This window comes from Rhinopithecus roxellana, chromosome 19 (genome assembly GCF_007565055.1).
Source record: "Rhinopithecus roxellana isolate Shanxi Qingling chromosome 19, ASM756505v1, whole genome shotgun sequence".
NCBI lineage: Eukaryota > Metazoa > Chordata > Mammalia > Primates > Cercopithecidae > Rhinopithecus > Rhinopithecus roxellana.
The window spans coordinates 65,402,049-65,425,550 of record NC_044567.1 but is presented as its reverse complement, the minus strand read 5'-3'; the positions used below and the strand labels follow the sequence as shown (position 1 = coordinate 65,425,550).

The 23,502-nt window shown below is 46.6% G+C and overlaps 1 protein-coding gene across 1 annotated transcript in view; it reads left to right on the top strand.

Annotated features, from left to right (window-relative positions):
- PIGL (phosphatidylinositol glycan anchor biosynthesis class L) overlaps positions 1–23,502 on the top strand; it is a 112,177-nt gene that overhangs the window by 62,812 nt on the left and 25,863 nt on the right. The window contains exon 3 of the mRNA XM_010387743.2: positions 19,860–19,950. Within this exon, the coding sequence (XP_010386045.1) occupies positions 19,860–19,950 (91 nt within the window). The remainder of the gene's footprint in view (positions 1–19,859; positions 19,951–23,502) is intronic.

Genomic DNA, 23,502 nt, shown 5'->3' with positions numbered 1-23,502 from the left:
GATTCCTAAAGTCCCTTCTAACTCCCGCATTCTCTGGTTAATGAATCAGCATTAATCATGTAGAAGGAAAGTATCTTCCTCAAACTCTTTTGAAGAATGATATCAGGGAATCCAGAGTGCTCATTAAGTTGGTGAAAGAGTCAGTGCAGAATGCAGCTCATACATATATCCTGATGTGATGCTGGCACCTCTCAAGAAGCTGGGCAAGATGTCCAGGCTGGTCATAGGACTCAGCCCCCATTATGGGTCCAGCAGCCAGTAATAGTAAGCAATGCCTACTTCAAAAGATATTTCTGGCCAGGTGCGGTGGTTCAATCCCAGCACTTCGGGAGACTGAAGCGGGAGCATCACTTGAACCCAGGAGTACAAGACCAGCCTGGGCAACATGGTGAGACCCATGTGTTAAAAAAAAGAAAAAACTTTTTTTTTTTTTTTTTTTTTTGAGACGGAGTCTCGCTCTGTCGCCCAGGCTGGAGTGCAGTGGCGGGATCTCGGCTCACTGCAAGCTCCGCCTCCCGGGTTTACACCATTCTCCTGCCTCAGCCTCCCGAGTAGCTGGGACTACAGGCGCCCGCCATCTCGCCCGGCTAGTTTTTTGTATTTTTTAGTAGAGATGGGGTTTCACCATGTAGACCAGGATGGTCTCGATCTCCTGACCTCGTGATCCGCCCGTCTCGGCCTCCCAAAGTGCTGGGATTACAGGCTTGAGCCGCCGCACCCGGCCAACTTTTTTTTTTTTTGAGATAGAGTCTCACTTGTCGCCCAGGTTGGAGTGCAGTGGCATGATCTTGGCTCACTGCAACTTCTGTCTCCCAGGTTTAAGCGATTCTCCTGCCTCAACCTCCTGAGTAGCTAGGATTACAGGTGCACATCACCATGCCCAGCTAATTTTTGTACTTTTAGTTGAAATGGGGTTTTGCCATGTTGGCCAGGCTGGTGTCTAATTTCTGACCTCAGGTGATCTGCCAACCTTGGCCTCCCAAAGTGCTGGGATTACAGGTGTGAGACACCATGCCTGGCTAAAACAATTGTTTTAATCAGTTGACCATGGTGGTGCATGCTTGTAGTCCCAACTACTCAGGAGGCTGAGGAAGGAGGATTGCCTGATCCTAGGACGTTGAGGCTGCAGTAAGCTGTGTCTGTACCACTGCACTCCAGCCTGGATGACAGAGCAAGACCCTGTTTCAAAAATATATATATTTCTGAGGAGCAAAATTTATCATTCAAGACTCACTGCTCTTAGAAGAGGTGTTAATCTGGCCAGGTGGTGTGGCTGACACCTGTAATCTGAGCACTTTGGGAGGCTGAGGTGGGAGGATCATCTGAGACCCGGAGTTCAAGGTCAGCCTAAGCAACAGAGTAAGACCCTGTCTCTTAAAAAAAATAAGAGAGAGAGAGAGATGTTAATCTATATTTAAAAATTGAATAGCGTGAAGATTTTGTAAAACTTTTTAAATCACTGATTATACAAAAGCTCTTATTGAATTATGAAGGAGTTATCAATTACTATTAATGCTGTTGAATATGAGTAAGAACCCACTTCACTTCGATCAAAATCCATTGATCAAGCTTAAAGCCTTTTCTCATAATTCCCTTCATGGTCTGCCAGGGTTGCCTCATAGAGAGGGAAATACATCCTGCATTTGCCTCATGAACTTGGGTGGCCACCAGGATATTGCTCATGAAAGCTGCTTTTTTTTTTTTTTTTTTTTGAGACAAGAGTTTCACTCTTGTTGCCCAGGCTGGAGTGCAATGTCACACTCTCGCCTCAGTGCAACCTCTGCCTCCCAGGTTCAAGCGATTCTCCTGCCTCAGCCTCCTGAGTAACTGAGATTACAGGTGCCTGCCACCATGCCCAGCTATTTTTTTATATTTTTAGTAGAGATGGGGTTTCACCATGTTGGCCAGGCTGGTCTCGAACTTCTGACCTCAGGTGATCTGCCCGCCTCGGCCTCCCAAAGTGCTAGGATTACAGGCATGAGCCACTGCGCTCAGCCTGAAAGCTGCTTTTATAAACAGGTTCTGTAATTGTCATGCCCAGTTACCAGCACCCAGCCTCGTCCTTGGCATGCTGCTGGTATCTAGTAAATGTTTATGTCCTATCCAGAGCAAGTCAGACAGGCAATCTCCAACTGCTCCTCCTGTCTCCCTTCCTGGCTCCTCTTCTTGCCAGCTCTTTCTCTGTAGATCTTTAAAGTGCTGTCTTTAAAGTGCCCTCTCCTAGGCAGTTTCAGTTCTCACATCTGTGCTGCTGGCACCACCACCCTCCCCCCAGTCCCTCTGGTAAATGCCTCAGGTCTTCTCTCTCAGCCTGCCTTCCATTCTAGTCAGCAGGTAGAGTCTAGTTCTGTGTCATTCTGCTACTGATATCCATCTTTTCAACCCCACCGTCTTAATCCAGGCCCTCCTCATCATCTTCTCTATGCACATCTGCAAAGATTTTTATCTCATTCCGCCTGCTCCAGAGTATGCCTTTCTAAAACATAGATTGAATCCCCCGAAATATTTAAAGGCCCCCTATTGGGTCTAGCACAGTCCAATCCCTTGAGCAGAATATTGAAGGCCCCTTATGGCCCAGCTCTGTTCTCCTTCATTTTGCAATCTAATCACACAGGGCTGTCTGCTGTTAGCTGACCACTTCTTCGTGAAGCCGCATATCCCATTGTTCATCTCACTCTGTGGTCCAGGCTGGAGTGCAGTGGCCTCAGCTCACTGCAAACTCTGCCTCCTGGGTTCGAGCGATTCTCCTGCCTCAGCCTCCCAAGTAGGTGGGATTACAGGCACCCACCATCTCACCTGGCTAATTTTTGTATCTTTAGTAGAGACCAGGTTTCACCATGTTGGCCAGGCTGGTCTCAAACTCCTGACCTCAAGTGATCCACCTGCCCCAGCCTCCCAAAGTGCTGGGATTACAGGTGTGAGACACTGCGCCTGCCGCCCCATTGCTCATTTCTTTCCCCATCATTGAATTGCCTTCTAATGAAGAATAAGCTCAATAGCTAACATTAATTGGACACCTGCCACATGCCAACCTCTGTTCTTAGTGATTTTTAGATACTATCTCATTTAATCCTCATAGCAGCCTGATGAAGTGGGAGCAGTTAACCCAGTTAAAACCAACAGCTCTGCTCCCTGCTTGATATGTCCCTTTTCCCCAACCACAAACTGCACTACACTTTTATCTGCAATTCCTCTGTTCTGTCTCTGTTATTTTGCCCCCTCCAGTAGCTTCATCCTCCAATTCTACCAACTTCTTTGCCTCACTAGTCAAACATCTTCTAGCTTATAAAACTCCTTCCCCAGGCTGTCACTCCTTTAGATCTTTATTCTTTCACTTTCCTATCACTCTGACTCACTCAAATTTCTTTTCTTTCTTTCTTTTTTTTTGAGACGGAGTCTGGCTCTGTTGCCCAGGCTGGAGTGCAATGGCGCGATCTCGGGTTGCAACCTCCGCCTCCCGGGTTGAAGCGATTCTTCTGCTTCAGCCTCCCAAGTAGCTAGGACTACAGGTGTGCGCTACCAGGCCTGGCTAATCTTTTTGTATTTTTAGTAGAGATGGGGTTTTAACATGTTAGCCAGGCTGATCTGGAACTCCTGACCTCAGGCAATCCACTCTCCTCTGCCTCCCAAAGTGCTGGGATTACAAATGTGAGCCACTGCACCCTGCCAGTTCATAGTTTAAAACAAAGATGATAGCAGCCCTTTCTCAAAACATATCTCCTTCTTGCCTGGGGACTAGACTGCCTTTGTAGGACTAACAAATTAGGCACAAGATTAAAAATTATGTTTTAGGAGTCATGCAGCTGGGGGCTACCAGATTCTGACCCTCCCTAAACTGCTCCTAAGATCAGTGCTTGAGATATTTTGCAGACTCTGCACTTGATGGATCAGCGGGCACCACCCAGATCGATTAACTGGCTCATCTGATCTTGTGGCCCCCACCCAGGAAATGACTCAGCACTACAGGACAGCTTCAATTCCCTATGATTTCATCTCCTACTTAACCAATCAGCACTCCTCGCTAACTGGCTTCCCCCCCACCAAGTTGTCCTTAAAAACTCTGATTCCAGAATCCTACAGGAGACTGACGTGAGTAATAATAAGAGACTCTGGTCTCCATTACAGCCGGCTCTGCATGAATTAATTACTCTTTCTCTACTGCAATTCCTGTGTCTTGATAAATCGACTCTGTCTAGGCAGCAGGCAAGGTGAACCCACTGGGTGGTTACAACATTAGATAGCAAATTGGCAGTTAAAGAATATATTTGTAGAGACAGGATCTTACTATTGTTGCCTAGCTGGTCTTAAACTCCTGGCCTCAAGCAGCACTACCACCTCAGCCTCCCAAAAGGCTGAGATTATAGGCGTGAGCCACCACACCTGGCCAAATTGGCAATTTTTGAAGAAAGATTTTTCACAAGGATTTTGCAAGCTTTATGTACTTTATTTGTTGCAATAATATGAAATGCATCTTTCTGGGAAGGAGAACACAGATAACTGATTTCGGTATAATACTTGGCACTCATGATTTACTAATCCTTTTATGTCCTATGAGAAAGGAAAAATCCAGGCTGGGCACAGTTGCCTCACGCCTGTAATCCCAGCACTTTGGGAGGTCAAGGCAGGTGAATCACGAGGTCAGGAGTTCAAGACCATCCTGGCCAAGATGGTGAAACCCCCGTCTCTACTAAAACTACAAAAATTAGCCAGGCACGATGGCAGGTTCCTGTAATCCCAGCTACTCGGAAGGCTGAGGCAGGTGAATTGCTTGAACCCGGGTGGCAGAAGTTGCGCCACTGCACTCCAGCCTGGGCGACAGAGTGAGACTGTGTCTCCCAAAAAAAAGAAAAAAAAAATCCATTTTATGGTTAGATTTGGGGGCTTCAAGCCGTATGTGGAAAAGGCTCTCTTGGGGCATTTGGTCTGTCTGGGCTCCTAAGCTGCTTGGAAATGAGGTCCTTATCACAGCAGATACTTAATAAAAGTGCATTGATCTTTATATACCTCTTTTTTTCAGTCCCTTTTCTTTTTCTCGGATCGCCTTTTCTTTCTTACTCATCTTTTCCCCTATTTCTTTTCTCTGCGTATGGTTTAGGTTAGTCCTTGGCGGTGCAGAGACACCCCCCAGAAGTTGTTGGACCCTGCTGCAACCTCCCTGCAGCTTAGACTTCATTTCTTCACACTCCTGTAGTTGGAGCAGCGACGCTCCTGCCAGGCCCTCAGACCAGGAGACAGTTGCTGCCTCCCACAGTGGCCCTTGGGGGGCGATATTGGCAGTCCCAGGTTAGGCTTCCACGTCCTTGGCTAGCCTTAATGTTAGCTCTGAACTCTACTGACCTTTGCTCGCTTTGGATGACAAAGGAAGTAATCGAGTTTAGAGATGGGCCAGAGGTGGGTGGAGGGGTGGCTGAACCTTCCGGCTTGCGCTGTACAAGCCATAGGACCAAATAAGGGCGTGTGAGCCGGCTCCGTCTGTATTAAAGTTCAGAGTGCAGTGTGCAAAAGTGGGACTCGGTTTTCAGAGATAAGCTGTTACCCAACCCTGCTTGAGTTCCAGCAGCGGAGGCTGCGGAGTCTCCCGCTTCGTGCAGGGCTAGGTCTGGGGGAGGAAGAGCTGGGTCCCTGGGCTTACTTAGCTGGGGAGAGGAAGGAAGGGGGGCTTCCCTCACCAGCACCCGGTGACTGAAGGGACCCACATCCCCACAGATTTTCACAAAGGGTTTCCATGACTCTCCCGATTAAAAAGTGCCGGCCAGTGTGACTCATTAGAATGTGTAGGAAAGGTCACTGTTTGAGGATATTCAGCCAGTGGGGGAAAAAAACACAACGTTATTTTAATGAACTCTTTCAGCCTGGCTTGTTTTCCTGAACATTAAGGTCTAGGGCGGGGCTTAGAGTTTGGGGCGTTTTCCAGAGGTATTAACACTGTGTTTGCTAAGTAAACCCCAGGGAAGGAGTTGTCGGGCTTGTACGTGTCACACTTAAAGACTGGCAAGAGTTGGCTTCTTCTGTTGTATTCTTAGCTTCCAAAATAGTAGTCTCTTTCTCCTCAGAGTCAGATGCACGGTGCCGTCATATTCATGAGGTGCCTCATGTGCTTCAATAGCCACTGACAGATGGTACCCCTGAACCTACCTGGATTCTCACCTCTTCCCCTGCCCATCTCTCCTTCCCTCAGCAAACTGCTCAGCCTACAGCAGCCCGAACTCTGCCTCCAAGCTTCCCAAGGGAAGGGACCATGACTTGTATTCATGTTTATATACCTAAAACTCAGCCCTATGTTTGGCACATAGTGTGTGCTTAGTCCAGATCACTTAAATATACAATGATTTAATTCTCTTGGAGCCCCGCTCTGGTGGTGTGGGTCCCTGGGGAACCCTCCAGATGCCTTTCGCCAGCCAGGGCTGTGCAGGCACCCAGAAGCCTCAGGCTGGTTCCAGCTCACAGCCCCTCACCTCAGGCCCACACTGCTCCTCCTGCTATCTGCCCCAGGACTTGCCATTGCTCTGGGGTCCCCAAGTGGTCTCAACTCGGAAAGATTAGAGAGCTAACACCCTATGGAGGTAAATCCTTCTTTATCTTCCTGGGAAGATAGACATTTGTGATTTTCTTCCATCTCTCAGAGAGTCTCGTGGGATCACAACAGCCAGTGCCCATAAGTAGGGCCACATCAATAGAGCATCCCTGCTTCCCTGCCTTCTCCATCTGTCAGTGGCTTCTGCTCCTGGGGTCGCAGTCCCCAGTAAAGTACACACTAAGCTGAGGCCTTCTTCCTAGGGGAACTGAGACTTGAATACATTCAGAGCCCTTTAAGAAGTTCTCTCACAGACTTATTTTTGTTTTCAAAATTCAATTCCTCTAAATATATTTCTGTTCCTCTTTCGTCTGAGTCTCATTCTTTTTGACTGAGAAGTCAGAAGCAAAATTAAAGTTTAGTGACTAGGGTTTTTTTGTCCTGTTATACGTTGACATTCCTTACCGTGGGTGTATCTGTGCTTTCTTTGCTGTTACTCTGAACATGCCCAAAAAAACTCTTGTGTTATCTTTAGCATTTTTCATAAGCCACAATTCAGGAAGTTAGAGAAATTGCTCCCTGGTGCAGAGCAACAGAACTGCCGACCTCTTTCCGCTCCAATTGCAGTGAAAGTGATATCTCTCTGCCTGAGCTGACGTTGGCCTTTAGGCTTCTCTAATTATTTCCTTAGGATAGACTTCTAGAAACACAGGGTCAAAGGGCACAGATATTCACATATAGGCAAGTTGCCTTCTTCTTGAGATGCAGCAATTTAAACTCATACCAGCAGTATATAACGGTGCCCCTTTCTCTGTGTCTTTCTCCAGCACAGACATCTTGCTTTAATCTTGCATTTCTTTGATTCTTTCTGAGAAGCAGAAGGAATATATGTTGGCAGTTTGCATTTCTTCTTTTCTAAATTGCCTGTTTTCTTTTTATTTATTTATTTATTTATTTATTTATTTATTTATTTATTTATTTTTTGAGACAGAGTCTCGCTCTGTCGCCCAGGCTGGAGTGCAGTGGCGGGATCTCAGCTCACTGCAAGCTCCACCTCCTGGGTTCCCGCTATTCTCCTGCCTCAGCCTCCCAAGTAGCTGGGACTACAGGCACCCGCCACCTTGCCCGGCTAGTTTTTTTGTATTTTTAGTAGAGACGGGGTTTCACCATGTTAGCCAGGATGGTCTCGATCTCCTGACCTCGTGATCCGCCCATCTCGGCCTCCCAAAGTGCTGGGATTACAGGCTTGAGCCACCGCGCCCGGCCTTATTTATTTATTTATTTATTTCTTGAGATGAAGTCTCGCTCTTGTTGCCCAGGCTGGAGTGCAGTGGTGCAGTCTCGGCTCACTGCAGCCCCCGCCTTCTGGGTTGAGGCTATTCTCCTGCCTCAGCCTTCCGAGTAGCTGGGATTACAGGTGCCACCACACCCGGCTAATTTTTGTAGTTTTAGTAGAGACGGGTTTCCCCGTGTTGGCCAGGCGGGTCTCGAACTCCTGACCTCAGGTGATCCACCCGCCTCGGCCTCTCAAAGTGCTGGGATTACAGCCGTGAGCCACTGCGTCCAGCCTATTACTATTATTCTTTTTTTTTCTTTCTTTCTTTTTTTTGAAACAGAATTTCACTCTTGTTGCCCAGGCTGGAGTGCAACGGCGTGATCTTGGCTCACCACAACCTCCGCCTCCTAGGTTCAAGCGATTCTCCTGCCTCAGCCTCCCGAGTAGCTGGGATTACAGGCACACGCCACTGTGCTAATTTTGTATTTTTAGTAAAGACGGGGTTTCTCCATGTTGGTCAGGCTGGTCTCAAACTCCCAACCTCAGGTGATCCGCCCGCCTCGGCCTCCCAAAGTGCTGGGATTACAGGTGTGAGCCACTGCACCTGGCTAAACATTCTTTAATAGGTCTCTTTAATGTTTTAAGTAGTCCTCAGATTTCCTCTGTGAACCCTCTTGAAAGTTTTGCCTTTTATTCTCAGTTCTCTTTTGCTGGCTTCTTATCAGGAAACACCACCTAACTGATTTGGGATGTAAAGTGATGGAGGGCAAAGACCACAGTTCTCTGTATTTGAAGGTTTAGGTGCAAGGTACAACCTTACCAGATATTTCACAGCTTGCCTTTTATCATTTCTGAGCTGAGAAGGCCAGATGAGATAAACCCTTTGGACTAGAATTCTGAAAGGAGAGCAATATGTCAACAAAGGAGGATTTGGCAACTGCCTGATGCAATCTCTAGTTATCTTCGTCCTGCACCAGCAGTATATGATGCTATCTCATCCAGCTCCATTCTTCAGATTCGTCATCTCTCTTTACTTGGATAAAACCTGACCGGAAACTTGGCTTCAGTCCTCCATATCCATCTGTTTTAGGCAGACTTAACTCAGCGTTACATCTTTGCAAACTTACCCACGCACATCAGCATCCGAGAAATTTCCATACTCTTTGATTAAAATTGCAATAAAAGTCACAAAGGACCTTGCTTAAAATGAAAGGAAGTTTCTAGGAACTCTAAGCTCAGTAACTTTATGACCATTCCCTGTACAGCTGCAAAGGTCTGGATTTGAAAAGTCTCAGGCAGCAAAGGAATTGCACCAGAATACCTATCTTTTGTTGGAGCAAATCCATTGCCTGGTTCATGCCTATGTCACATAGGGAGGGAAATGCCAGACTTTTTTTTTGTTGTTGTTGTTTTAAGACAGAGTTTCTCTCTTGTCCAGGCTGGAGTGCAGTGGCATGATCTTGGCTCACTGCAACCTCCGCCTCCTGGGTTCAAGCGATTCTCCTGCCTCAGCCTGCCAAGTAACTGGGATTACAGGCACCCACCACCATGCCTGACTAATTTTGTATTTTTAGTAGAGACAGGGTTTCTCCATGTTGGTCAGGCTGGTCTCAAACTCTCGACCTCAGGTGATCCACCCACCTTGGTCTCCCAAAGTGCTGGGATTAGAGGTGTGAGCCACCACACCCGGCCTTCTTTTTTTCTTTGTTTTTTTTGGGGGGGGGGGTTGTTTGTTTGTTTGTTTGTTTTCTTGATCTCAAGTGATCCGCCCCCCCTCCCAGGCTTCCCAAAGTGCTGGGATTACAGGAGTGATCTGTCCCCTCCCCTCCTCTCCTCTCCCCTTTCCTCCCCTCCCCTCCCCTCCTCTCCCTTTTCCTCCCCTCCCCTTCCCTTCCCTCTCTTTTGAGACAGGGTCTCATTCTGTTGCCCAGGCTGCAGTGCAGTGGTGTGATTACGGTTCACTGCAGTCTTGATCTCCCAGGCCCAAGTGATCCTTATACCTCAGCCTCCCAAGTAGCTAGGACTACAGGTGCATGCCACTGACCTGGCTAATTTTTATAATTTATTTTTTGTAGAGATGGGATCTCGCTATGTTGCCCAGGATGGTCTTGAAGCCCTGGCCCAAGCAATTCTCCCTCCTTGGCCTCCCAAAGTCCTAGGATTACAGGCATGAGCTACCGTGCCCAGTCCAGACATTTGTGTTGTTATTGCTGTTTCTCACCCAGGTTGGAGTGCAGTGGTGTGATCACAGCTCACTGGAGCCTTAACCTCTGGGGCTCAGGCAATCCTCCTGCCTCAGCCTCCCAAGTAGCTGGGAACATATGCATGCCACCACTCTCAGCTAATTTTTTAAAAAAAATTTGTAGAGACAGGATCTCACTATGTTGCCCAGGCTGGTCTTGAACTCCTATGCTCAAGTGATCCTCCCATTTTGGCCTCCGAAAGTGCTGAGATGACAGGTGTGAGCCACCATACGTGGCCCCCAGATATTCTTTAAGTATAAAGCTTGACTGCTCTTTGAGACTTGACTTCTGCTTTCAAATTGGTTTTGAATTACATACAAGTAATTTCCAAGGAGGAGCGTCAGTTAACAAGATAAAATTGTGGTCTTTACCATATTTACATTCTTTTATATTCTCAGTTGGCCCCATTAGTGCTTGTATAAGTCCACATGTACTAAGTAAATCTCTTTTAACCAGTTCTTTCCAACTGTGGAAAGAAGTAAATTATATGGGGCTGGGCGTGGTGGCTCGCACCTGTAATCCCAGCACTTTGGGAGCCCGAGGTGGGCAAATCACTTGAGGTCGGAAGTTTGAGAACAGCCTGGCCAATATGGTGAAACCCCATTTTCATTAAAAATACAAAAATTAGTCGGGCGTGGTGGTGGGTGCCTATAGTCCCAACTACTCAGGAGGCTGAAGAAGGAGAATTGCTTGAACCCAGGAGACAGAGGTTGCAGTGAGCTGAGATGGCACCACTGCACTATAGCCTGGGCAACAGAGCGAGACGCTGTCTCAAAAAAAAAAAAAAAGAAGAAGAAGTAAATGATATGGATTTTTCAGAGAGCTTACAAGGATAAGAGAATAGGACTTGGCTGGACGTGGTGGCTCATGCCTGTAATCCCAGCACTTTGGGAGGCAGAGGAGGGCGTATCACCTGAGGTCAGGAGTTCGAGACCAGCCTGACCAACATGGTGAAACCCCGTCTCTACAAAAGCACAAAAATTAGCTGGGCATGATGGCGGGTGCTCCATCTCAAAAAAAAAAAAGAAAAAAGAAAAAAAAAAGAAAAGGAAGAAAGAAAATAGGGCTGAGGCAGGAGGATCGCTTGATACCAGGAGTTTAAGACTAGCTGGGCAACATAGCAAGACCCCATGGCTATAAAATTTAAAAAGGATTAAAAAGTAGACAATATTAAAATACCTTAGATTTTTCAAAGTAATGGAGCTCTTTTTTTTTTTTTGAAATGGAGCCTTGCTCTGTCACCCAGGAGTACAGTGACATGATCTTGGCTCACTGCAACCTCCACCTCCCAGGTTCAAGCGATTTTCCTGCCTCAGCCTCTTGAGTAGCTGGGATTACAGGCATGCACCACCACATCTAGCTAATTTTTTGACTTTTAGTAGAGACGTGTTTCACCGTGTTGGCCAGGCTGGTCTCGAATTCCTGATGTCAGGTGATCCACCCACCTCGGCCTCCCAAAGTGCTGAGATTACAGGCATGAGCCAACATCTCGGGCTGGAATGGAGCTCTTGATATAAATTGTGCTTATTAGTTTTTCCTTTCAGCCTATAAAATGTACAAATCTCTCTCTTTAAAAAAAAAAAAAACACTCCTTTGATGGTGTACCCCTTGCAAGTTAACACACTTTCCATCTACTCTTCATAGCAGAGTTCTTACAAGAGAGATCCACACATGTGCTTTTCATTTCACCATTGACTCAGAAGTTACATTTATGATTTTATCACAAAGAAGTATTGAGAGAGGCATACAGAGAGTTATGGATAAGGATGCTCATTACAACCTTTTTACAATACTAAAAAACTGGATACAACCTAAATAATTGATGATAGGGAAGCTTTAAAAAATTACGGCATCTATAAATGAGAATTTGGCTGTGCTGCAAATAGCAGATGACCCACAGTAACTGTGGTAGGAGGAGGGGTGCTGTCCGGGACCGTGTGATGGCTCACTCCCCAGAGTCCTTGCAGCTTGGTTTTCTCCTTTTTCATTACTCTGCTGTGTCTGACTTCATACATAAGATTACTTCACAGACCAAGTGGGCTTCTCCTGTTCTAGTTATCAGGAAGAGGGACCAGACAAAGAAAACTGGGGCAAATGGCATTCACCAACTGTCTCTTAAGGAAGCATCCAAAAACTGACTTACAACATGTTTATCTAGAGTAGAATTGTTACTCTAGTAGAGAAGACAGAAACAATACTTGGACCTAGGCCTTGAGCTGATTAGGGTTGAACTTTAGGCAAATAACAACTCAGATAGTTGGTCTAAAAGGAGTTTTTTCTACATTTATCTGTTTGAAATTTCCCAGCATCAAATTTTATATTTTCCTATATCGAGGGGAAGGGGTTCTATTAGGATATTTTGCCCTTTTGCCCATTGTATACACTTTTTACCCCAATCTGTTTTATAAAATTGCAATCTTTCAGCCGGGCACAGTGGCTCATGCCTGTAATGCCAGCACTTTGGGAGACCGAGGCGGGCGGATCACAAGGTCAGGAGATCCAGACCATCCTGGCTAACACAGTGAAACCCCATCTCTACTAAAAATACAAAAACAATTAGCCGGGAATGGTGGCGGGCGCCTGTAGTCCCAGCTACTCAGGAGGCTGAGGCAGGAGAATGGCGTGAACCCAGGAGGCGGAGCTTGCAGTGAGCCGAGATCACACCACTGCACTTCAGCTTGGGCGACAGAGGCAGACTCCATCTCAAAAAAAAAAAAATAAAAGAAGAAAATCGCAATCTTTCAAACATCTTGCTTACATGCATCAGCCCCCAGTGGCTGGTATAATTGCCTTTGGTTCATCCAAATACAGGGTACTTCTATCAAGCAACTGGTGCTTATTAAGCCCCCAAACACACTTCCTTGCATAGGGTAGAAGCACAATTACTTATTGTTTATTTATTTTAAAAAGTTGTTCATTTACTTGAGTTGTGCCATGTACCACCTAAGAAATAGAAGAATAAGGAACAGGCCTAGTCTTATATTTTAACTTTAGCTAAAGAGACACACAAAACAACAGAAAATAATAGAATACTATTCGAATCAGGTACGAAGTGTGGTAGTCTGAGCTATAGTTGGTAGAGGAGTTCAGTGAAGGTTTCTAAATACAAGAAAGGTGTGGAGTAAAGAATATGGGCTTGCTTCTTGGTAAAGGAGGGAAACTGGGTTCTTTGGTGTGTTCTGACAGCCATGTGTCACTACACACTTGTTCATTTGTGTCTTCACCTTTCCTGATGCATTTTAAAGCATGTGTATAGTATGCGGTTTTGCCTAATAAAGTATTTTGTAGAAAAAAAAAGTTAAAAAAAAAAAAGAATTTGGCCTTGCCCAATGAGAGATCTGGTCTCTGGCTTTTGGGAGGTTATCTGTGTCATACCTGATAGCAGTGTCTTTGCTCTGTGAGGGAAGCTCATTTGGAGAAAGGCTCACAGGAGCAAGTGTTGCTCCATGCCTTTCTTTCAGTTGGTTCACCTCCTGATAGTGGGTGAGGTCAATCATTTGCTTATGACACAGTCCTAAACTTAAGAGTTGGAAGGACTCTCAGGCAGTCATCAGGTGCATCCCAGAATTATTTTATCTTTACTGATGATGCAGCTCTTGCTATGGTCACATGGAAAGCAGGGGAGCTAGAACTCGGGTTCTGTGTCATCCTACCCCATGTTCTGTCTGCCACATCACATTGCCTGCTGGTGACACTGGACCACTGTAATCATGGACAGTACTCTGTCCTTGGGCTTCTGGGGTGAAGTTGGCTATTAACCTTTGCCATGTCTCCCTTCACTGAGCCTTGAATCCTGATTGCCCTGTGTTGTCCCCATGTCCCCCACTACAGTGCTCCCTGCTGCCCTCTATAACCAAGCACATGGCGGGTTATTGCTTTTCCATAAAGTTGGAAAACTCTTAGACAGTGAGAGGCAGGTGGCCAGACTGCTGCTGTCCTTTGAAGGTTTAGGGTCAAGATTGAGCAGCAATTGAAAGTAAATATCCATTGAACACCTGCTGTGAGTAAGACATCGCCTCAATCTTATGCCTTTGCTCTTTTCCAATGGAAACTACAGTTTCCAGGCTCCCATGTCCATTGGCTTCTGGAGAGGTTTGACCAGTAGATGTCAATGATGGATGACTAGGAGGTAGCAGAAGAAAGAACCAGGTATTTCCCCCACCCTCCACCCTAAGTGGCATGTCCATCAGCAGGTTGGTGTTTTCCCTGACATCTAGCTAGTTCTCCTGACATCAAGTTCCCACCACTGCTCCCCTTCCATGGCTCTGGTATCCCATCTTAGAGGCGGTGGTGCCCTTCTGCTGTTGCCAGTCTCTGCGTTGTTTCACTGTTTGGCCTCTCAGCTCTTCCCATACAGTGAGTGGGTAACCAGATTTCTGTATTAAATTCCTTCTGAAATACCTGGTGGTCTCCATTTACTTGGCTAGACCTTGACTGATGAATGGCTCATGTAACATCGTCCATCAGGGGACTTATGATAGGTTGGAGAGTAAAGAATTAAATATATGTAGCCTGTAATCCCAGCACTTCGGGAGGCTGAGGTGGGTGGATCATCTGAGGTCAGGAGTTCTAGACCAGGCTGGTCAACATGGTGAAACCCTGTCTCTACTGAAAATACAAAAACTAACCGGGCATGGTGTTGCATGCCTGTAATCCCAGCTACTGATGGGCTGAGGCAGGAGAATCGCTTGAACCCAGGAGGCAGAGGTTGCAGTGAGCTGAGATCGTGTCGCTGCACTCCAACCTGGGTGACAGAGCAAGACTCTGTCTCAAAAATATATATATATATGTGTGTGTGTGTGTGTGTGTGTGTGTGTGTGTGTATGTGTGTGTGTATATATATATATGTAAAATACTAGTAAAATAAAATGTAGAGAGAGATTCCATACATGTACTAAAAATCACCAAGTTATTAGCTGGGCTTGGTGGCTCACACCTGTAATCTCAGCTACTTGGGAGGCTGAGATGGGAGGATCACTTGAGCCTGGAGGTCAAGGCTCCAGTGAGCTGTGCTTGTACCACCGCATTCTAGCCTGGGTGACAGAGCAAGACTCTGTCTCAAAAAAATAAAATATCAGCCAGGCGTGGTGGCTCACGCCTGTAATCCCAGCACTTTGGGATGCCAAGGTGGGTGGATCACGAGGTCAGGAGTTTGAGACCAGCCTGGCCAATATGGTGAAACCCTGTCTCTACTAAAAATACAAAAATAGCCGGGCATGGTGGCGCACGCCTGTAATCCCAGCTACTCGGGAGGCTGAGGCAAGAGAATCACTTGAACCGGAGAGGCGGAGGTAACAGTGAGCCAAGATGGTGCCATTGCACTCCAGCCTAGGCAACAAGAGTAAAACTCCGTCTCAAAAATAAATAAATAAAATAAAATATTCAGGAAAAAATAAATGAAAAATGAAAAATGAGTAGATTCGTGATCTCCAAACATTTTTATCATACTCCCCTAATGGCAAGAAACAACATTTGAGCTTGCACCTTCATATTTATGTACTTATTTACTCAAATTATATACATGTTAACCCTGTTGGTATATGATGCCTTATAAAATAGCTACAAAATATAGATTTAAACAGAAAACCAGGTAAATAGAAGTCCTGGTGACTCATTGCTTTACCTCGGTGAGTCATCTTACACATCTCCTGTGGTGCCTACCCCACTTTGAAATCATCAACCGCGATAGAAGTGGCCATCAAAGAGGTCTGCAAGGGACTGCAAGAAAGAAGGACTGGGGGCTAGGCGCGGTGGCTCAAGCCTGTAATCCCAACACTTTGGAAGACTGAGGTGGGTGGATTACAAGGTCAGGAGTTTGAGACCAGCCTGTCCAATATGGTGAAACCCTGTCTCTACTAAAGATACAAAAATTATCTGGGCATGGTGGCGGGTGTCTGTAGTCCCAGCTACTGGGGAGGCTGAGGCAGGAGAATCACTTGAACCTGGGAGGCAGATGTTGCAGGGAGCTGAGATTGCCCCACTGCACTCTAGCCTGGGCTGCAGAGTGAGGCTCCGTCCCAAAAAAAAAAAAAAAGAAGGACTGGGGAGTTCTTTCTTTTTTTTTTTTTTAAAGGGGAGTTTAAATTAGGCTAATGCAGCAATAACAGCCAGAATTTTGATGTTTACACATTTCTTTACAGTTCTTGGAGTCTGGCTCCATGGCCCAGGCTGGAGTGCAGTGGCACAGTCTTGGCTCACTGCAAGCTCCGCCTCCCAGGTTCACACCATTATCCTGCCTCAACCTCCAGAGTAGCTGGGACTACAGGCGCCCGCCACCACGCCCAGCTAATTTTTTTTGCATTTTTAGTAGAGACGGGGTTTCACTGTATTAGCCAGGATGGTCTCGATCTCCTGACCTCATGATCCATCCGCCTCAGCCTCCCAAAGTGCTGGCATTACAGGCATGAGCCACCACGCCCAGCCCTTTTTACAGTTCTTAAATGCTTTCTGACCTATGTTATCTCATTGACTCTTTCAAATAGTGAGAAAGGAAGTGAATCAAAATAGGATATAGATTGGGGAAAACGTGAATGACTGACCAAGAGGAGTTTGGACTTAATCATAAAAGTAATGATGCGTTGGCTGGGCGCGGTGGCTCACGCCTGTAATCCCAGCACTTTGGGAGGCCGAGACGGGCAGATCACGAGGTCAGGAGATCGAGACCATCCTGGCTAACACGGTGAAACCCCGTCTCTACTAAAAAATACAAAAAACTAGCCAGGCGAGGTGGCGGGCGCCTGTAGTCCCAGCTACTCGGGAGGCTGAGGCAGGAGAATGGCGTAAACCCGGGAGGTGAAGCTTGCAGTGAGCTGAGATCTGGCCACTGCACTCCAGCCTGGGCAACACAGCGAGACTCCGTCTCAAAAAAAAAAAAAAAAAGTGATGATGCGTTACCAGATGTGTCACATCACAGAGCAGATATTTACAGTTCAAAGTCCCTCCCTAAATGATTAGCCTCACCCACAATGACTGGGTGGAGCCACCGAAAGAAAGGCATGGAGCAACACTTGTTCCTGCATCGCCCCTCAAAAAAGCAGATCCCAGTTTTCTGAAGATAAATGAGGCTGGGCGCGGTGGCTCAAGCCTGTAATCCCAGCACTTTGGGAGGCCGAGACGGGCGGATCACGAGGTCAGGAGATCAAGACCATCCTGGCTAACACGGTGAAACCCCGTCTCTACTAAAAAATACAAAAAACTAGCCGGGCGAGGTGGAGCTGAGATTCTGCCACTGCACTCCAGCCTGGGCGACAGAGCAAGACTCGGTCTCAAAAAAAAAAAAAAAAAAAAAAAAAGATAAATGAAAGGCAGCCATGAACTTCCCCCTCTTTGAGGTTTATCTTTCAGCACGTTAGAACCTCAGAACAACAGAGAATGAGTAGGCTTAGCCAACTATCCTCCTATCCTTTCTCTCGTGTGCTAACGTTCCATGTAATATTACTGGTGTATTCCCTCTCCAAAATGATGCCTTGATACATTTATGTGGACCTCTCAGCCAGGAGTATGTATGTAGCTGTTGTCACTCCAAGACATTTTCTCTGTGCCCTGAGTCTATTTCTCCTTCAGCTGCCTGAGCTCAGGGGGTTATGTTTTACACATCATATTCAGCTCCATATCCAGGAAGCAAAACTGGACTTTGTCCTGATCCCACTTTATCCCTTTCTCCCAATCCTGTCCCCCACCTGCTGAGCTGCCTGTCCTGCTCACTGCAGGAGCACTATGAGAACCACCTGGAGTGGCTGACGGGATAGGTCTTTGAAAAGTACAAAGCTGCCCTCTGCAGTAAACATCCTAAAGCAGAGGTCCCCAACCCCTAGGCTTCAGACCAGTACACATCCCTGGCCTGTTAGGAACCAGGCAGCACAGCAGGAGGTGAGTGACGGGCAAGCAAGCATTACTGCCCGAGCTCTGCCTCCTGTCAGATCAGTGGTGGAATTAGATTCTCATAGGAGTGCAAACCCTATTTTGAACTCCACATGGGAGGGATCTAGGTTGCACACCCCTATGAGAATCTAATGCCTCCCACCCCTGTCCATGGAAAAAGTATCTTCCATGAAACTGGTCCCTGGTGCCAAAAAGGTTGGGGACCACTGCCATAAGGGGTTGGTAGATGAACCAGCTGAAGCAAAGGAAATAGACACTATTTATTGCTGAGGCTCATGTCATTTTCGTGCTGAAAAACCTCCTGTGACTCTCCTTTGCCCAAAGTTCGAAAGGGGGCCAGTTAATGACCTTTGTCCATAGGGAAGTGATAACAACCTGCCTAGTAGGGAGCAGAGCCCATGTCCTCTCTGTAGCATTATGGGTGTTGCTGTAGGACCTGACCAAAAGAGAATAGGTATCACTTTATAAGATTATGAATACTGTTTTCAAAAAAAGGGGGCCAAAGTAGGCCTTGGTCCCATATCAGGTGACACCATAGATCAAAGCACAAAAAAGAGACAGGAAGGATTTCAGCAGGTTGGAGAAGGAGATAGATAGGCCTGTGGTGTGGCCAGGTGGAGACACAGATAAGTTGCAGTTTATTCTGGTAAAGACCTTTGTACCTGACATGCAGCAAGCCCCAGTCCTGATGGAGGGGGGATGTAGCCAGTTCCCTACTGCTAAAGCATTTTGGCTTTGCAGGCAAAACCTGAATTCAAAATCTAACTCTAACAGCCTTGCAAACAAGCTACTTAACTTCATTGGTAAAGGCTCTGTCAAAGGCCAGGCATGATGGTTCATATCTCTAAACCCAGCACTTTGGGAGGCAGAGGCAGGCAGATCACCTGAGGTCAGAAGTTCAAGACTAGCCTAGCCAACATGGTGAAACCCCGTCTCTACTAAAAATGCAAAAAATTAGCTGGGTGTGGTGACAGGCACCTGTAACCCCAGCTACTTGGGAGGCTGAGTAGGAGAACCATTGGAACCCAGGAGATGGAGGTTACAGTGAACTGAGATCACGCCATTACATTCCAGCCTGGGCAACAGAGCAAGACTCAGCCTCGGGAAAAAAATAAAAATAAAATACAAAAATTAGCCAGGTATGGTGGCGTGTCCCTGTAATCCCAGCTACTCGGGAGACTGAGGTGGGAGAATTGCTTGAACCCAGGAGGCGGAGGTTGCAGTGAGCCACTGTACTCCAGCCTAGGTGACAGAGCAGTAATTCCAGCACTTTGGGAGGCCAAGGTTGGGCCGATCACCTGAGGTCAGGAGTTCGAGACCAGGCTGGCCAACACGGTGAAACCCCGTCTCTACTAAATATACAAAAATTAGCCAGGCGTGGTGGTGGGTGCCTGCAATCCCAGCTACTCAGGAGGCTGAGGCAGGAGAATCGCTTGAACCCAGGAGGCAAAGATTGTAATGAGCCAAGATCTCACCACCGCACTCCAGCCTGGGTGACAGAGGGAGACTCCATCTCAAAAAAAAAAAAACTCTGTCAGAAGATGTTCTTGAGGTTAATGAAGTAACATACCTTTATACTTTTTATTAAAGTACTATTACTATTATTCTCATAAAGTGCATATCATCATGCCTTGTGCTCAAGTTCATTTTTAACACATTTGTCTCCCCAACTTGTAGACAGAGCCTTGTCTCGTTGATGTTGTTTCTTCCCCTCAGCAATAAGCATAAAGCTCCAAAAGTGTGTTGTGTGGAATTGTGCATTAATTTCTAGTTGTTTCATGTTTGTGAGTCTCACCTTAAGTGAAATCTGAGGAAGCTTAAGGGCAGGGACCCCTTACCCCCAATGTAATTATCACAAAACTGGGCATGCACCTACTTACTGGAGCTTAGGGAGAAGGTTGTGCCTGATTAGAAAAGGTGTTCAAGTTGTGCTTCTCCCTTGTAGGGATTTCCCAGATGACCCAGGTGTGCAGTGGGACACAGAGCATGTGGCCAGCGTCCTCCTCCAGCACATAGAAGTGAATGGCATCAATCTGGTAAGGGGGCAGCTCCCTGAATGGAAAGCCTGAGGTGTTGGTCCCATTCACACCAGGTGGTTTCTGTAATTTTTCCTGTGGCCGCCCTCCCACTTCCAGTCTTTCTCCAGGGCCACTCTCTAAGGAGGCCAGAACTTCCAATGCTCACTGTTAAACCTACTGAGGAACAAACACGCCTTTTGATATCTTTACTATCTTTTGTGAGACTGAATAACTAAATTATCAATGCTCAGATAGAGGCAGAAATTTTTTCTAAACTGTGCCCTCCTTAATACCCTCAAGCCCCCGCCTTTGTCCTGACACCTAAAAACTCTGGTCTCCCATAGCCTGCCCAGTGATTCTCATTTATACAGAACTTCACCTCACCATTTACTAAGCATTTTCACAGAATATCATCTTATCTTTAAAAGTAAACTTTGTGGCTGGATGCGGTGGCTCATGCCTGTAATCCCAGCACATTGGTAGGCCGAGTTGGACAGATCACCTAAGTTGGGAGTTCCAGACCAGCCTGGCCAGCACGGTGAAACCCCGTCTCTATTAAAAATACAAAAATCAGCCGGGTGTGGTTGCGTGTGCCTTTATCGCAGCTACTTGGGAGGCTGAGGCTCGAGAATCACTTGAACTTGGGAGGCAGAGGTTGCAGTGCGCAAAGATCCTGTTATTGCACTCCATCCTGGGTGGCAGAGCGAGACTCTGTCTCAGAAATAAAAAAAAAAGTAAAATTCTCAGTTTACATTGAAGAAACTGAGGTTTTGCAGAGGCCAAGCAGCTTGTCCAAGGTAAGCAAGTGATGGTGAAGCTAGGATTTTTAAGCGTTGATTTCTTCATTCCAAAAAAACATGAGAATGCATTTTTTATACCCACTAAGGAAGAAAATTTTACATGCAATTAGAGCAATAGCAGAGATTCGTATTTACTGCAAAGGTGAACAAGCCAATCAACACCAGTCTCAGCTCTTCTAGGGTCAGCAGGACTGCTTAGCCCATAGTCAATTTTAAAGCTGCCAAGGAGGTTTACTGTCTACTACTCAAAAAATATATAATAATCCTGCATGAGATAATACCTAAAATTCCACATTTAAAGCCTCACTCATTTGGCTTGAGTTTTGATTAAGTTCTCATTAAACATGAATCCTGCTGGCAGAGAAACATATTAGGCTTTTTTTTTTTTTTTTTTTTTTTTAAGACACAGGTTCTCCCTCTGTTGCCCAAGCTGGAGTGCAGTGGCTGCCTCAGCCTCCCAAGTAGCTAGGGCTATAGGCACATACCATCGTGTCCAGCTAAATTTTTTTTTCTTTTTTTTTTTTTTTCCTGAAATGGAGTCTCCCTCTATCGCCCAGGCTGGAGTGCAGTGGCGGGATCTTGGCTTACTGCAACCTCCGCCTCCTGGGTTCAAGTGATTCTCCTGCCTCAGCCTCCCAAGTAGCTGGAACTACAGGTGCGTGCCACCACGCCAGGCTAATTTTTGTATTTTTAGTGGAGATGGAGTTTCACCATGTTGGTCAGGCTGGTCTCAAACTCCTGACCTAGTGATCCACCCACCTCGGCCTCCCAAGTGCTGGGATTATAGGCATGAGCCACCATACACAGCCAATTTTTTTTCTTTTGAGACAGAGTCTTGCTCTGTCGCCCAGGCTGGAGTGCAGTGGCACGATCTCCGCTCAGTGCAAGTTCCTCCTCCTGGGTTCACACCATTCTCCTGCCTCAGCCTCCTGAGTAGCTGGGACTACAGGCGCCCGCCACCACGCCTGGCTAATTTTTTGTATTTTTAATAGAGAAGGGGTTTCCCTATATTAGCCAGGATGGTCTCGATCTCCTGACCTCATGATCCACCCAACTTAGCCTCCCAAAGTGCTGGGATTACAGGCGTCAGCCACCACACCCGGCCTAAATTTTTTTTTTAGTTATAGGATCTTGCTGTGTTGGCCAGGCTGGTCTTCATCTCTTGGGCTCAAGCTATCCTCCCTCACTGGCCTCCCAAAGCACTGGGATTACAGGTGTGAACCACTGCACCAGGTCCTGAGAGCAGATTTTCATTGATATATTCATTGAACTGTTTTTGTTTTCTAATGACAGAAATACAACTGAAATTTAGTACACACAGGCCAAAACAGGCACTTAACTGACTCGAGTCACATAAAGGCTGAGCTACAGATGGGCCTCAGATACCCCGACCCTACCAGGACTCATCTCCATCTTGCTCTGCATGTTGGCTTTATTCCTTTTCCTGGCTGGAAAAATGGTCACCAGCAGCTTGCAGGCCCCACACTCTTGCTTACCCTTCCCAGAGGGTCTGAGCATGAAAGCGGTAGTGTTAGATCCATGGGCTTAGGAATAATGCCCAGCTGTGCTGACTGGGGCTTGCCTTGGTTCTCTTACTCCTCCTCTTCAGCCCACACAGTTGGAACTTCTCAGAGTCTCCACAGCCTAGATATGTAGACAGAGCTGAGGTTGGAAGTTGTCAGGGCCAGCCACCCTGGCACCTCATTTTCTATGCTAGTGGCTTCCCAGTCCCTAAATACTCTCTGTCCTCCCCTACTTCAGTGCACGAGAACTACTGGTCTTCCAAGTTGCTCCTGCTGTAGGATACTCTCATCTTTTTTTTTTTTTTCCTGTGAGACAGAGTTTCACTCTGTCTCTGTACTGGAGTGCAGTGGCGTGACCTCAGCTCACTGCAACCTCTGACTGCCCGGTTCAAGCAATTCTCCTGCCTCAGCCTCCCGAGTAGCTGGGACTACAGGTGTGCACCACTATGCCCAGATAATTTTTGGTTTTTTGGTAGAGATGGGGTTTCACAGCCTCTCAAAGTACTGGGATTACAGGCGTGAGCCACTGCGCCCAGCCTACTAACAAATTTCTTGTGACACACTTGCTATTAATAAGGAAACTCAAGTTTACAGTACAGTTGAGAATGATTTATCTGGCCTGCACTTAGTGCCATAGTGGAAGTATAAGATCATGCTAACACCGTGGCCAGTGTAGCTATAACTGGCCATCATTCGAGCTGAGCATGGGTTTCCATTCAGCCCAGAAGTTTCTATTGCACACAAGAGATAGTGAAACAGCAACACAGAAGCACAGACAGAGGTGTGGAGCACAGACTAAGCCACGGGGAGAGAGTTTCTCACCTGGGCTGAACCAGGATGAGAGCATAAGCTCTCTATCATCATCCAAAGCAAAACTGGCTCTATAGCCATCAATGCAGGAAACTGGGTTCTGTCTGGCCCCAGCTCTGTAGTACTGCAGGAACACCACAAAGACCACAAGGAATAGCAGACAGGACAGAGCTTTGAAAAGTACAAAGCTGGCTGGGTGTGGTGGCTCACGCCTATAATGCTAGCACTTTGGGAGGCTGAGGTGGGAGGATCACTTGAGGCCAGGAGTTTAAGACCAGCCTGGGCAATATAGCAAGACTCCATCTCTATTTTAAAATAAAATAAAATAAATGTTAAAAAGAAAAGTAAAAAACTACCATCCTTGGAAAGCAGCCTAGGGGGGTAGTAATGTCTTCTCTGGGTGTCAAGCAGGCTAGGTCCTGGGCCTCATTTCATCT